The 16,184-nt window shown below is 39.1% G+C and overlaps 1 protein-coding gene across 1 annotated transcript in view; it reads left to right on the top strand.

Annotated features, from left to right (window-relative positions):
- Positions 1–16,184, top strand: part of PDE10A (phosphodiesterase 10A) — a 189,003-nt gene that overhangs the window by 66,100 nt on the left and 106,719 nt on the right. Inside the window, exon 2 of the mRNA XM_049800957.1 lies at positions 14,805–14,933. Coding sequence (XP_049656914.1) covers positions 14,805–14,933 — 129 coding nt within the window. The remainder of the gene's footprint in view (positions 1–14,804; positions 14,934–16,184) is intronic.

Here is a 16,184-nt window from a genome sequence, read left to right as displayed (position 1 = left end):
GTTTTCTGAATATGGCCAATGGCCAAGTTCAAGTAGGCTTTAGATAAAATCAGGTTATTGCAAAGCTGAATTACATTGAAAGATGAAGCAATTCTACCAGATTTTTTTTTTCTCATTGAGTACTTCATCATCCTTGCCTGTGAAAAGTTTATATAAATTATTATAGGAAAGGCACAGTGCAGAACATGCATCCCATGAATGCGAGAATGTAGCCTGAAATGGTTTTTTTAAGGTGTTTCCTGGGTCCTATAAAAACACAAGTTCCCAGTTTCCATCTCTCCTGTTTTCCTTTTCCTTTTCACTTCTGTTCTTTCCAACTCTTCTTCTTTTTTCTTTTTTTTGGGTTTTTTTTTTTTTTTTTCTTCTAAGGATGCTTTTTGGAGGTGGATGCATGTTAGTGAGCTACACTGTCTCCAAAACAAACAAAATAGGGTGGGGAGATGATGAGGGGGAAGAGGACAGGGAAAAGATGCAGCTGCTCATTTTTAATTTTTGAAACTAGCCTTGAATTCTGTGGCATTTGCTTAAGCTTTATAATAAACTACGGGCCTGACTGAACACTGTGTCTTTTTTTTTCTGTGGTTGCCAACAAGAAAATGTTAAAATAATAACAGATAGATTATTTGAATTCCTGTCTAAAATAGTGTGGATGGAAGATGTTTCGCCAGATGACATTGTGTGAGTAGAGGGTTGTCCCACCAGTGACAGCTCGTGGAAAAGCAGCCAACCCCATATGTTGTTCTTTATTCTGTTGTGCCAACATCCAAGTCAGTAGAAGGTATTTCCATTTATTTCACCTGTCAAGAAGTAGGAATCCCTATAGCATTGGGCCCTGTAATGCCTTTCTACTGAAGCTGCACAAGCAGCGTGCCCTCACGGAAAAAGAGACCAGCAGCATCCTGGGCTGCATTGGGAAGAGCGTTGCCAGCAGGTCGCGAGGGGTGGTCCTGCCCCTCGCCCCAGCCCTGGTGAGTCACATCTGGAGTTCTGGGTCCCCTTCTGCACTCCCCAGTACGAGACAGACATGGGCATACTGGGCTGAGTCCAGTGGAGGGCCATAAAGGTGGTTGGGACTGGGACTGCTCAGCCTGGAGAAAAGAAGACTCGGGGGCATCTTAACTGTGTCTGTAAATACCTTATGGAGGGGAAAGTAAAGTAGACGGAGCCAGGCTCTCCTTGGCGGTGCCCAGCGACAGGACAAACGGCAACGGGCATAAACTGAAACACGGGAATTTCCACCTGAACACAGGGAAACGCTTTTTCCACTGTGAGGGTGATTGAACTCCGGCACCGGCTGCCCAGGGAGGGTGTGGAGTCTCCCTCCTTGGAGGTGTTCAAAAGCCAACGGGACAGGACCCCGAGCAACCCGCTGTAGCTGACCTGGCTTGAGCAGGGGGTGGGTTAGGCGATCGCTAGGGTGATTGCTGCCAGCCTCATGGAACCTGCAATTCATTATTTAGTTAAAATAACTACTGTGCGATATCAGAGACCACTGAACAAGTTGTATGTTCTCAGGTTTTTCTGAGCAGTCACATTAATGAATAATATTATTAACACTATTAGGGCAAAACTTGTGGTTGAGGAACAAAGCTTGAAACAACGTGTGGAATGAAACGTGTTTGGGGCTTTGTTGCACAACTTTTCGCATGTTAGTGAGCTCTTACCCACGTAAGTAGTCCCATTGACGTCAGTAGGACTACTCCTGTAAGTGTTCACCAGTGCAAGTAAGGGTTGCACAATGTGTCCTTGTCTGTAATGTACGAGCGTATGTAACACGGTATTTAATTATCACTTCAAACCTTTTTTACTTCAGTGGCATATTCATTTAAATATCTCAAATTATACTGCTTTTCCTAGGCTGTATTTTACTGACACGGAGATATCATTACATCCATCACCACAAAATTGAGCAGAGATAGCATCTCTGAAAAATCATCTTTCCTTCTGTTCATTTATACAGCTGAAGAAAAGGGGTGGCAGAAGAAGAAAATAATTCTCTTCCTTTATTGTGTTTTAAATAAATTGGAGTTTCTAATTTTTTTCTGACAGTTTGATGGAGTCAGTGCTTTAATTTCAGTGCTTAATTAGTCTGAAGGTAGGCTTTCTTTTCCCCACAAAAGAATTAAATAGTTTTTTTTTTATTTTAAATGTCAGTCAAAGTTTAATTTTGTGTGAAGAGGCATCCTGTATCTGTATTTTATAGTAGTACCAAAGGTAAGGTAAAAAAAGCAGTTTCCAAGATTAATTATGTGGTTCTAACTTTTCATATTTCAACTTTATTGCTAAAACATCTGCTGTAGCACTTTTGGTGGGGTTGGGGGAAGGCTGTGTTGTACTCTCTAACATTCAAGTGATAAAGCCAGAATCTCAGTCACAAAAACTGATCTTTTTTGAGAATTTTGGAAGCTTTTATTTTTTTAAAACTTCTAGTTGCAAGTATTGAAATTTGGTCAACGTGCTTGAGTTAGGTTAGAGACTTTTCTGAAACTACTGTAAGATCGTGCATACAAATAGTTGGAGTTAAATCTCTTTGGAATTGTGAAATGCTGTAAGAATACAGTGTTGTGATCTAGAAAACTGAGCCTATTCCACTTTGTAAAGAGGATAGACGTTACTCACTCAGATGAGTGGTACCTTTACAAAGAGATGTTCTCTAATGCTGAAAACTCTTTTAAGCTAATAGTTAAAACATGAAAAAAACTTGATTGCTGGAAGCTGATGTAAGAAGAGTTGACACTAGAATTAGAATGTCTTTTTTTTTTTCTTTCTTAATACGTACACCCATTTAGTACCCGTTAGTAACTCGAAGAGATTAACTGGGAAATGTGCTAAACTATTCTACAGTTTGAGTCTTTTATTTAAAATCAGAAGTCTTTTTTTAAAAGGTATGAACCAGCTTAGCCTTCAATTTATTAGGCTTAATGTACAGCTAGCAGATGACACTCTTTGTGTTAATCAGTAGGTCAGGATCTTGACAGTACTTTCTATCTGTCTTAAAACAAATGAACCCATAAATATCATGGCTGAGCTTTAGATCAGGTAAGAATAGTACCTTGCAGCCTGCTCCTTGAATCATCTCTGAAGTCTTCCCATTCAACAACTCATTAGGCTTATGCATAGTACAGTTACAGAATCTGTGAAATACAGCATTTAAACTAACAGATGTGTATTTTTCTGTATGTTTTATTTTAGCCGTGATGTCTAGAAAAATGCTGGACCAGCAGGGTTTGGTTTTGACAAGCTAGCTTCCTTCCTATGAACCCAATCAAACTTTTCTGGATGCAGTCGTGTTGGGTTTCTTCCCAATAGAGCTTTTAGTAACAGATTTCTCTGGGTTTTGCCCCTTCTCATTTTGTAAAGGATGTTGACTGCATTTTTCTTTAAGCCTCCTAATACCGTAAGGTTGGAAGGGATTAAAAAAGAATGACAAATTCTGATCTGTGGTGCTGCAGATATGGTCCTAGTACTACCAAAGTAGAGAACACTCAGCTCTTTGGTCTTGTTGGTAAGTAGCGTGTTATTTGCCTATGTGTGGTTGTTATTTAAGAGGAGCCCTGTGCCCTGGGAAACTGTCCTTAACAGGTCTACTAATGTAAATGTTAAGATGAAGTGGGTTGCTCCTTTCAGAAGAAAGAACGTTCTCTGTTTCCTATTTAGTGAAATAACAGAATGAGACATGGCACAGGCATTTAGTATCCTTCAGAGGAGGTTTCATCATACTGGATCTTGTTTGTGGAATAAGTTAAGTGGCATTTTAGTGAACAGCACTATATGTTCATGTTGGTAAATATATTCTAAAGGATTTACAGAGCTTTATTCATGGGAGTTCATTTGAAGAAACATATCAGCAGTAAAACTTTGGTAATAAAGACAATGGGACTACTCTTGAGCCAGAAGAGTTCACTCAAAAAGGGAGCTACTCCAGGATCAGGTGTCAGGTGGGAGGAAGACATTACATCAGCCAGAAGGTATTCCTGGAGAAGTCATAAATCAAGAACTTCGTCCCAACATCTGTACTCAAGGGAAGAATGAAGGCATTCTTACCTTGTTTAATTGTTAGATTTTAAGTAGCTTAATTTACAGCTGCATATGATCTTTCCAGAGTTGATCTGCAAGTCCTGAGTGACTTGACATTTTTCATGAGTTATGATATCACTATTGAGTATTACCGGTCAGGTATATTTTGGGCAGGAGACAAGTTACCCTGGCTCTGTGTGTTGCACAAGAGAATAAAAGAGGAAATAATTATAAGTCATACTGAGATGTTCCTTATATGTTTACAAATTCATTTTCAGTTACTTCAGTGTGATGCGTTCTTTTTAAGTATGTTGATAATTATTTTTGTCAGTAACCTTAAGATGATATGTAGCTGTCTCCTCAAGCAAAGACTTGAATTTAATTTGATTACAAGTCCTAAAGCATGTCTGTATTCCTTTTGTTAGCTTTTTTGCAGTGTTAATTAAATTCCCAAATTTGGTCCCGTCATGCAACTGGAAGGAGAGTAAAGCTTGTTACAGACCCCTCAGAGTTACTCCAATGTGCTAATTGGAGAGTATCTACTCTCAAACCAGGAGAGTAACAGTCAGAGTTTTAAAAAGCCCCATACGTCAAATAATGGACAGTGTTAGAGCATAACACTATACATGCTGTGCAGGATTATGCCATTCAGACAATTCAAAGTGTGTTTTGATACCCTATGAAAAATTATTATTCAAATTAGGAACACATTCACTCCATTAAGCATATGTATATTTCCTACAGAAAGGTTATAGGCCTTTTAACGCTAGCTAATGAAAACTGATTTCATCAACACTCTTACATGGCTTTTTGCTTTTTAACTTAATACTGAAGCAGTGCTCAGAGCTGCCAGTACTGTGCAGTTCTTGAGCGCTAGATTTTGGGAGACAGAACCAGCTGAGTATCTGTAGATGCTTAGGACTGAAGCTCACACGATGCTGGTAATATCAGAAAAACCACCGTGGATGCTGGTGGAAACTAAAGGAACTGATGACCCCACCTTGCTCAGTGTCTGGCATGTTCGGGTGCAAGGATACATCCATGGCTTTTTCATCAGGAAAAAGGGATTTGAATTACAGGATACAGGATGAGGTGGTTATTGGTATTCTCTCTGTATGAATGCATTCCAGCTCTGGCCGAGCTGGTCTTCATTCTCTCTCTCTGAAACATGTGCTGCTGGCGTCCTGGCTGAAATGTTGTGTTGCATGCTGCTGGCTGCTGTAGCTGCTGGACAAGTGACTGCACTTGGTTTTAGGTGAAACTGGGGTCTAAAGGTATGCAGAGCCTGCAGTTTTATGCAGTGACTGGAGGCTGGCATAATTAAACATTCATCTTTATATGAAGATTTGAAATGTTAAATAATAAAATTTATTACAGGTGAAACAAACATATATCCTTTTTCAATACCCGAATTGACAGTGTAGTCTTTTTCTATGTCGCATTACTGTTTTTCACTGCTAGTACTGCAAACATGGGAGCTGTGCACTGTTTTTCTTCTAGCAGTGCAGGTGGGAGTTGGAGGAGGAGGGGCAAAAAGTGTGAATGGAACTGCTCGCAGATGAATTTGTGAATTGATTTTCAAGAAAAGAGAAATCAAAAAGAGGTTTGACCACTCTGATTGCTTCTTGTTAGTGATTATACTTTTTGCCAGACCGGTAATGTCAGGTTTCACAGAGTTTGGGCACTTGCTTTCATTACATTCCTGTATACTTAAATGGATTAAGATAAAAAGTCTGACTTGAAAAGGATATTCTAAAACTGACTGTGCCTGTGGTTTTGAATCCTGATGCTTTGAACAAAGAAGGGATTGATTTAATGGGATTAATGCTTAATCCAAATGAAGCAATGTACACACATGCCTTGAATGCTTTTGAGAATAACTACCAATATCATTTATAATGTTCTGTAGAAAGATACAGAGAGGTGATCGTTGTGTAAGAAAGAGATGGGGCAAGACAGCTTTAAATAGAGGAGAACACAGGCAAAGCTGCGTTCAGATTAGCTCTTATGGATTACTTTCAGATATTTTTAAGGCTTCTTTTTTTGTACAAGTATGATATTTATTTTCAAGTGCTCATTTTGAGGAAGTGTTACACATCTCTCTTATCATTTTGATATTCCAGAGGAGAAATTTTATTTTAATATTACACATTTTTTAACTTGTATTTGAGGTAAGGTTGTTTTCTGTTTCAGATAATACCATACATGGAAAGCAATTATCGTAATGATTTGATTGTTTTTTTGGTTTTTTTCCTTGGCTTGCAGATTGTCTCTGTTGCACAATATCACAGAGTCATAGAATGGTTTGGGTTGGAAGGGACCTTAATGATCATCTAGTTCCACCCCCCCCGCCATGGGCAGGGACACCTTCCACTAGACCAGGTTGCTCAAAGCCCCGTCCAACCTGGCCTTGAACACTGCCAGGGATGGGGCATCCACAGCCTCTCTGGGCAACCTGTTCCAGTGTCCCACCACCCTCATAGTGAAAATTTTCTTCTTTATACCTAATCTAAATCTACCCTCATTCAGTTTAAAGCCATTACCCCTTGTCCTATCACTACATGCCCTTGTACAATGTCCCTCTCCAGCTTTCTTGTAGGGCCCCTTCAGGGACTGGAAGGGTGCTATAAGGTCTCCCTGGAGCCTTCTCTTGTCCAGGCTGAACAACCCCAACTCTCTCAGCCTGTCTTCACAGGAGAGGTGCTCCAGCCCTCTGATCATCTTTGTGGCCCTCCTCTGGACTCGCTCCACCAGGTCCATCTCCTTCTTATGTTGGGGGCCCCAGAGCTGACCACAGTACTGCAGGTGGGGTCTCACGAGAGCAGAGTAGAGGGGGAGAATCACCTCCCTTGACCTGCTGGCCACGCTTCTTTTGATGCAGCCCAGGGTACAGTTGGCTTTGTGGGCTGCAAATGCACGTTGCCGGGTCATGTTGAGCTTCTTGTCAACCAACACCCTCAAGTCCTTCTCCGCAGGGCTGCTCTCAGTCCACTCATTGCCCAGCCTCTATTTGTGCTTGGGATTGCCTCATCCCATGTGCAGGACCTTGCACTTGGCCTTGTTGAACTTCATGAGGTTCACAGAGACTCACCTCTCTAGCCTGTGAAGGTCCCTCTGGATGCCAGCCCTTCCCTGCAGCGTGTTGACCGCACCACGCAGCTCAGTGTCGTTGGCAAACTTGGTGAGGGTGCACTCAATCCCACTGTCCGTGTCACCGCCAAAGATGTTAAACAGTGCTGGTCCCAATAGTGACCCCTGAGGAACACCACTCGTGGCTGGTCTCCAGCTGGACATGGAGCTGTTGACTGCAACTCTTTGAGTGCGACTTATCTAGCCAATTCCTTACCCACTGAGTAGTCCATCTGTCAAATCCATGTCTCTCCAATTTAGAATAAGGTTTGTCATGTGGGACGGTGTCAGAGACTTTGCACAAGGCTGGGTAGATGATGTCTGTTGCTCTTACCTTACACACCAAAGCTGTAACCCTGTTGTAGAAGGCCACCAAATTTGTCAGGCACAGTTTGCCCTTAGTGAAGCCATGTTGGCTGCACCAATCACCACCTTCTTTTCCGTGCACTTTAGCATAGTTACCAGGAGGATCCGCTCCATAATCTCGCTGGGCATAGAAGGGAGACTGACTGGTCTGTAGTTTCTTGGGTCTTCTCTTTTTTGCTTTTTAAAAATGGGGTTATGTTTCCCCTTTTCCAATCAGTGGGAACTTCACCAGACTGCCATGACTTCTCAAATATGATGGATAGTGGCTTAGCCACTTCATCCACCAGTTTCCTCAGGACCTGTTACTTACTTGGAGAAATTATGACTTTGCCCATATTTGCTGTGACTCTGTGGCCCCTCTAATTTCAGAGAATAATTGCTTATTAAACCAAACAAGCCAATTTGTGGGTTTTTTTTGTTTGATTTAATTTTTTGTGGTTTTGTTTTGTTTTCTAATTTTATTTTTTTATTTTTTAAATGTTAACAGATGCAACATTTACAACATCTATAGTTACTTCATCTTTATTAATAAAAGCTTTCTCGATACATAAAAGCTATCCAGATTCTTACATTTAGCATTGTATAACCTCACAATGTGTTCTCAAAGCATTGGATCCTGTCTAACTGGGCAAAAGGTCTATCTGTGCATCACTGTTGCAAGGATTTTGAGGAAAGCAATTACTATAGTCTTTCAGAATGTAGCTCTTCTAGGATAAAATGCTGAGCCTCCATAAATATTAGGCTGGCTCGTCAATTTTTATGCATTCTCCCCTGCCTCCCCATGCACCCCTGGTGTGGGAACCAGAAAATTTAGGTGAAAACTAAATTTCTTGCCTAATCATGAGATTTGATTAAGCTAGTGGTTTTAGAAAAAAGACCATATATCACAACGCTAATGAAAAAATTGCAAGAATTGCTAATGATGTGACTGACTCATGTTGCTAAATGGAGCAGATTTTTAAACATAGCTCTAGGCTTCAGTTCTTTCAGCTCATTCACAATCAGTTCTGCTTTATACTGAGCTCAGTGAAGCTATTCTCAGAGGAGAGTGCAGTACGACATGGATTAAGAGTCAGAGAGTGGAGTCATTAATCGATTCAGTACTACACGGGTTATCTAATATCTAAGAAATGTTTTAAATATTTTAGGCAGCCTAAAAAGCTGAAAGAAAAAAGTAATTTGCAAGTGATTTTTGGCTTTGTTAATATTTTTTTGTTTTAAAGGAAGGCTGTTGGAGACTGGGTCAAAGGCAAGGAGTAATTACTGATATGAATTACTGAAAACCTGATGGTTTCACGTTGGTGGACAGGTCTAGATGTATTCAGTTTACTGGTGTAGACAAGCCTACAATGTTGCCTTCAGTACCATTACAATTTAAAACAGTAAAGTGAGTTTCTAACATGCTGAGTTTAGTATGCTTTTGTCACATCAGCTCAAAAAGCAGTTTCTCCCTTAAGATAGAAGTAATAGTGTTTTATACTATTTTTTTTTTTTTAAGTGTTGATATTCAGTTATTTTCCAGAGAGTATTTTGCTGGCATCTTAAGAGGACAGCAGCATATAAGACTCTGACAGTGTTTACAGTTTCTGTCTCTCCTAAACCCTAACATAGACATTATGAGGATTATGGTAATCAACAGGGTGAATATGAACACATTTATTACATGAATCTTCCTATTCCATAAGCTCTGTCTATTGTTACGCTTTATTCTTTATTAGTCATTCAAATATACATTTCAGTTGGAAACTGTCTTCACTCACTTGAGGCTTCCTGAAAAATATTTGTGCCAGTACCTGTAACATGATCTGCTTGCATAGCACACCCAGCTGTGACAAAAGTTCCAAAATTATCTCTCATCTTAATTAGTGTTTTTTTAAGTGCTACAGATTTTCTTTTTGACTTACAAAGCTGTTGGTTTACTGACACTGGACAGTGGGAGATTGCTCTGTGAATTCAGTTGATCTCTTTTAGAGTTCTACCTGATTTTATCACTAAGGAAATGCTGGGTTGTTGAAATGAAAGCTTTACAGGTAAATGAAAAGGAGAATCCAGGCTCGAGCAGGCCAGGCAATCGCTAAATCAGCAGGCTGCAGTACACACGCTGGCTTTGTATGAGAGACAGAAATACAGGTATATTGGAAGGTGGTGGTGCTGGGGTTTTTGTTTTTGTTTGGCTTTTAGTATAAGTACTAACAAAACCATTCAAAGTCCTAATTATGCTTTTGAAGCTTAAATGATCTAGTCCTGGCACACTGTTGAAATAAATAAAAAGAAAAGATAGTTTCTTGTGGAGGTTCATAATCTACATGAATAACTATTCCTCTTTAAATGGCTTTACTAAGCTTGCTAAATTATCTTCAGATAAAGGTTTATTTTTTTTCCTTAGTGAAATGAAGCCAATTTTTTAAGTATTAATCATAGGACCACTGAAAAGATAGTTATTTGTTGAGCCAGACTATCACAAACGTTTGGCTTTCTAGTTTATGTTGAAATTACTGGACTGTGATATTTGGTAGCAATATTTGTATTTAGTTGGTTTACTAAAATAAGAAAGGGAAGAAATCCACCCATAATTCTGTCTTCAACTATATATATTTTTGCTATTAATTTCAGTGGAAAAGGAACTATTTCTCGTAATTTGTATAGGGAAAAAACCCCCACCAATGCCAAAACACTCTCATACGTGCTTCATTGAAAGCCAAGGAATTATTTAAAAAAACCCCACCAACACTACCACCAAAAACCCCAAACCCCAACCCCAAAACACAAAACCAAAATTTTGATAGGCTGGCAGGAGCTGTGCCAAATTAGATGAACAGCTCGAGCCTCAGGCATATGTAAAATGGAAAACCAGGGCTATTGTTTATTTGGTAGAGTGCACCAATACATCAGTTTATAGAAATACTATAACTAAATACAATTGTTTCTTTTCCATCATTTGACTCACCCTTTCCACTCCTAATGTCCCAGAATGAATGTCCTGCCAGAAAGATCCTTCCCTCTGGCAGTAAAAAGGCCTTTCACTGATCAAGGAATTGTCTCTTGGGTGATGTTGGGGGGACAGGCTGTCTTGTGCCCTCTGCTTGGTATCGAGCTTTGCCAATTTTATATCATCCTACCCTACAATAAAAGAGATACACAATAAGGTGAAACACTTGCTTAAAACCCAGCATTTATTGAAAAGCTGTGTTTCCACTTACTGTTCAGGCAGGGGTAGCCAAGAAATGGAAAAAATGAAACCAAACCAACCTTGATTAATGTTTTCTGTGCATACAAATGAACTTTTAAAAGCAGATGGCATGGCCAAAGAGAACATTTCAAAGCAAGATCTACACAGAGAACCTAAATGGCTGCGCCGGTCAGGAAGTGAGGAGTTGCTGAGCTAGCGCAAGCGGTAGGCAGCCTGAGATGTTTCTTTACCTATCAGAGGGAAATGAAAAAAGGAAGAGCTTGTCTGATACATGTGTCCTTTTGCATGATATTTTTATTATCTTTTTCATTACATAATCCCAAGTCCAGAACAAACAGTTAATGAGTGCATAAAACATGGCAATAACAAATTGCGCCAGAAAGATACCAGCATGGAAATACGGGCTTATCACTTTGAGATAAGAATACAAGGGAGAAAGGTGGTTTGGGGTGCGTGGTGTTTTTAATTAAACAGGATATACGTATGACTCAGGACAACAAACTCCAGTACATACATGGAATGAACGGACATTCAACCCAAATGCCAGATTCTTCCTTTAAATCCCAGAAGCTTTAGGGTCGTTGCAGTCTTTCTGTGCTTTCTGGCCTGCTGCATGCTAGGCTGTTGGCCAGAATTCAGCCCTCCCAGGTTATGTTCCCTCTCGATAACTGTCACAGCTCTGTCGGAGGACAGACAGGTTCCAGATGGAAGAGGCAATGCTTTCTGGGGATGCATGAAAAGAAGTGGGGGGAGCTTTTGTTTGGGCTACTTGTGAGAAAGCCTATAGACCATCACAGTTACGAATGTGTGCGCCGCTACCTTTTTCTTTGTTAGACACTATTGATGTATATACTTTATGCTCCACTCAAGAACTGATGAAGAAGAATGAGAGAGGTCCTGGCATCACTGGAGGTGATGGGAAGCTCCCTGTTGTGTAGAGAGTGCTGTGGATTTAGTAGACATTGGACTACTCTCTCTGGTAGTCTACAGGTCCCATAGTAAGGGGAGAAGAAAGGAGCAGTGGAGAAATATTTCTAGTGTGAATACATGTAGAAGAATTTGCTGCCTTAAATACTTAAGACCAATACGTTAGTAACAGAAAAATTAATAACCAGCATTGGCTTGTGTTTTGTTTGTTTGTTTCTAATCCTGTAAATGATATCTGATTGGCACGACAAACTTTTAGTTCCTGAGTTTGGGTGTCAGTATTGTTGTCCTGTTTATTCAAATGTTATTAATCATTGCCTCTGAATTTTCAAATAATTTTTTTGCGTGTTTCAGAATTAAAAGATTACAACAGTTCAATAGAGATGTTGATAATATTTAACAAAAATATATGTACTAGGTGTTTTCAGGAACATGTGCATATTCAGGACAGCAAGCGTGTCCATCATTGAACCTATGCATATTCTTATGTAAAAATCTTATTCTTATGTACATCTTACAAAGTAGAAGGTTTTATAAATGCCATAAAATAATTGTTTATGCACAGCTGTAAAATGCTCTTACATTCAAGCTTCTTTACAACCCTCTTTTGCCTTGATACACATAAAACACAAAACCTTTAAGCTTCTTCTAAAAGGCTACTTTCTATTAATGTTATGTTTTGTGAAGTTACAGTGTGTTCTTGCTGGTTTTGGCTGTGGGTTTTGTGTGTATGATTGTAGCATCCGTTTTTTGACACAGTAGACTTAAAAATTAGGAGGACCAATAAGCCTGCTTTAATCTATGTAGAAAGTAGATTTAAGTTACTCCTTTTTAACTCTGCAAATGTAGTTGTAAGTTCTGTTCTGCTTGCGCGCCCATCTACAAATCTGACATTGAAGCAGCACATCTGCACAGATGCCTTTAGTGAAATAAAGGAGGATAATTTAAAGACTATTGTAGGATTTCTTCTATCAGCTCCATGAATCACTTTTTTATATAAGGTTAAAGCAGAGTTTTCACCCCCAGGTTGATGAAATTGCGGATATCTGGAATGGAAATTAAACTTGTGACATGTAGACTAAAGTCTTATTTCAAATTGACATTTCATTGAATTTTGATGTGTATATTAAAACCCGCCACCCATAAAGTTATGAATCGAGAAAGTATTTCCATTGAAGTCAAGGAATACAGACTGCACGCATAAGAAAGTTGGTTATTTTCACTGAAAACACAAATCAACCCTTGTAGAATTTCAGTTGCTTATTTTACAAACTTTTCAGTTCCTAGTTTCTTACTAGAAGCAAAAAGTGTTTGCAGTCTAAAGACAATGGGGAAGTAGCAGGTATTTTTTGACAAACCTGTATGGATCATTTTTCATCCAGAACTTAAAAGGCAGATAAATTTTTTTGACTTTCTGATGGTTAACTCTGGTAAATCTTCAAAATGCTATAGTCTTTATGAATGATTCTGCAAACACATTTTCTTTTCAAGTTCTATTACTATGAAATTAGAGAGACTTATTTTTTCAAGGTATTAAATTTTTCTTAGTTAAGCAAATTACAAAATGTTATTAATTAGTCTGATCAGTCAGTATGTGAGGTGATACCTGTATTGGCTGAAAAATCTTTTCATTCATGTGGCACACGTTCTTCTTTATAGGTGTGTTAAGATCTAAATTTACAAAGTATTGCCTAAGGTTAAACAATCTAAGTCGTGGGGTTTTCTTTGTCTCCCCCCCCTTGCTGGTCATCTCCTGCTCTTACTGATTTAGGAAGAACCTTTTCTTCTTTACTAATGAAAATCGGGGCGCTCGATTAGCTCTCTTAATTCAAGTGATCCAGATCTGGACATTCTTGCCTGTAAGCGGGAGCATTGTTAGTTGAGGCTATGATATCCACCAGGAACTGCTGCCTGCATGGATTAAGAAGAAAAGGGTATTTCAAACGAGGTTTGGGGTGATGGGAAGTGCTGTGGTGGGAATGGTGTGGGGAGAGTGGCATGTGTGGCTGGCGCTCTGCAGGCGGGAGTTCTTGGTTTGTGTTCTGGTATTGCTTCCTGAAGGCTTTCATGGGAAACATTTGTAAGACATTTTAAAGGTTACAGTCGTTGACTAGCGTTTAAATTACCCTATAGCTGTTTTCAGCATGTTCTGATACTGTGTGAAGCATAAAAGAGGAAAAATTGATCTTATTTTATAGCATGAATACTCTCCGAAAGAGGTCAGCATTGTTCGGAGGGGAGTTCCTCTTCTGCTGAACCTAGGCTGCTTGCTGTGGAGAATTTACAATTACATTTATATACGCACAACACAAGAGGAGAAGGTGTATTTAGAGCCATTACAGTGGTTGTTACTCCTCTTCCCCTCAGATCTCATTAAGGCTTTTATGCTCCCTTTGCGGCAGCCCGGAGCCGAGTCCCTGGGGATGGGCGTGCTTCTGTCCTGCCCTCCCTCGGAAAGCCTCGGCCCGCTGGGGGTCACCTCCCTGTGGCCAGGGGGGTTTGTTCGGGGGATTTGTGAAGAGTATGATCAGATTGTAGTTATGTGAATTTGGGAATCTCTTTATGATTGTGTCAAGGAACTGAGATTCTGAATTTTGCTTCTTTTTCCAAAATGTGCGCCCGACTTTTCTTTTTATTGCAGATACTCTGAAGGCCTTTTGTCTACAATCACTTTTATTTTGATAACTGAATTACTAAGGCAGTGGAAACGTGGATGTGATTTTGGTGTTGCGTAATAGTTTTTGATGCTTTTGCTGCCACTTGCAGTGAGAATACTGAATTTGATGCTCTACAAGAAATACCAGTTCTCTTTCTTCTATCTCCTTCCACCCTGTTCCTTTGTCAATGTATCATCTTGCATATCTTGGAAATAAGTAATTTTAGAGTCATAATTTCCTTCCTGGACATTTCTCCCAGGTAATGTTTACGTGTACTCCTGAAGGGGACATTTTGTACGTGGTATCTTGCATGTATATGCTTTGCTTCTACTATTTTCTATATGACGGCTCATTTTTTAGACTGGATGCTGTTCTGTCTGGGAGGAGACTATTTAAATAGGCCTGTAATCAATCAGTGTGTTAGACAAGAGAATATTGATCATTGCTGGTGTCTAGGTATTGTTTCATACAAGGAATTTCATACCAATAATGTAATCAATTAATATTCTCTCTTTCAGGTTTAACGGATGAAAAAGTGAAGGCCTATCTTTCTCTTCACCCCCAGGTACTGGATGAGTTTGTGTCAGAAAGCGTAAGTGCGGAAACTGTGGAAAAATGGCTAAAAAGGAAAAATAACAGACAGGAAGGTAAGTCCTTTTTATTTGCAGTTAATATTTAACTTTGAACAGCTTAGTTCTTATTCTTAGATTTAAAGAGGAAACCTAGTTTTGGTAAAACTTGACTGTTATAATTTTTATGTCTAGGTTGCACCACTTTTTGAAAGGCAAAAGAGGTTAACAATTTTTAAACATATTTTCAGCCTTCTGGCATTTCTATTTTGGAATATATTGTTATTTGTTTTGTAGGTTCAGTTTACCCATTTTGAGTTGCAAATACTGTTCCACCAACCCATAATATCTGTTATATTGGTGTATGTTTTGAGAACATAATTTGGTCTTGGATCTAAAATCGGTAAGTTTAGAAATTAAATTATGCAGTGTGTGCAGAATGTAAACCTCAGTAAAATATTGGATACACCATCTCAAAAGTTCCTACCTGCAGCATGTATTAAGTCAATTTTAGGTACGAACATTGACACAGAGATTATAAAGCAGTGTGTTGAATTCTGAAGGTATTTCTGTTGGGTTGCTTTAGGTATAATCCCTCACTTACTAGGGCCAGAAAACTGTTCCTTATGACTTGGCCTGGTTTGACAATGATTGTAAATTTTGTATTGATCTTAAATTTTGTGAGATTGTGTGCATATATAAGAATCATGGAATTCTAACAATGATTTGGAATATACCAGGTAAAATGCAAAAGAGGAGATTACCAAGAAGGTGAGGAAAGAAACAGTGATTTTACTCTGCATGTGCGTTGCTCTGCAGCTGACTTCTAAAGGTGCTTGGGCTTTAAATTCTGGTGATAATTCCCATTTTAAATAGAGGGGCTATTGCTACTTCCTAGAAGATAGCTGAGTGTTTTCTGCACCAGTATAGAAAAAGGAAATGGTTGGCAAGGGACAGAAAAGGCTATATCAAACCAGATTTTTGGTGGTGATGACTATATATATCTGATACTAAGGTGCTAGTACATTTTTGTTGGTGTAAAGACGTTACCTAATGGAAGTGTAAAGGTATGTAGCAATAGACCACCTGTTTACTACTTTTTGTGGTTTACAAACTACAGCACTGCAGGATGGCTATCGTTATAATCCACAGATGCAATCAGAAAAAGTGTTATGAATCAAGTAAATAAGTCCTGATAATGCTTTTTGTAGACAGAAGAGAAAAAACACTTTGATGTTACCAGAAGCAAATACTACTTATTTTAAAGTGCTATGTTCCTGTGAAAAGGATGATTTTTCTCTAAGGTGTTTGAAATCCCTATAAGAAATC

Source organism: Accipiter gentilis, chromosome 5, assembly GCF_929443795.1.
Source record: "Accipiter gentilis chromosome 5, bAccGen1.1, whole genome shotgun sequence".
Lineage (NCBI taxonomy): Eukaryota > Metazoa > Chordata > Aves > Accipitriformes > Accipitridae > Astur > Astur gentilis.
This window is presented reverse-complemented; position numbering and strand designations above follow the sequence as displayed.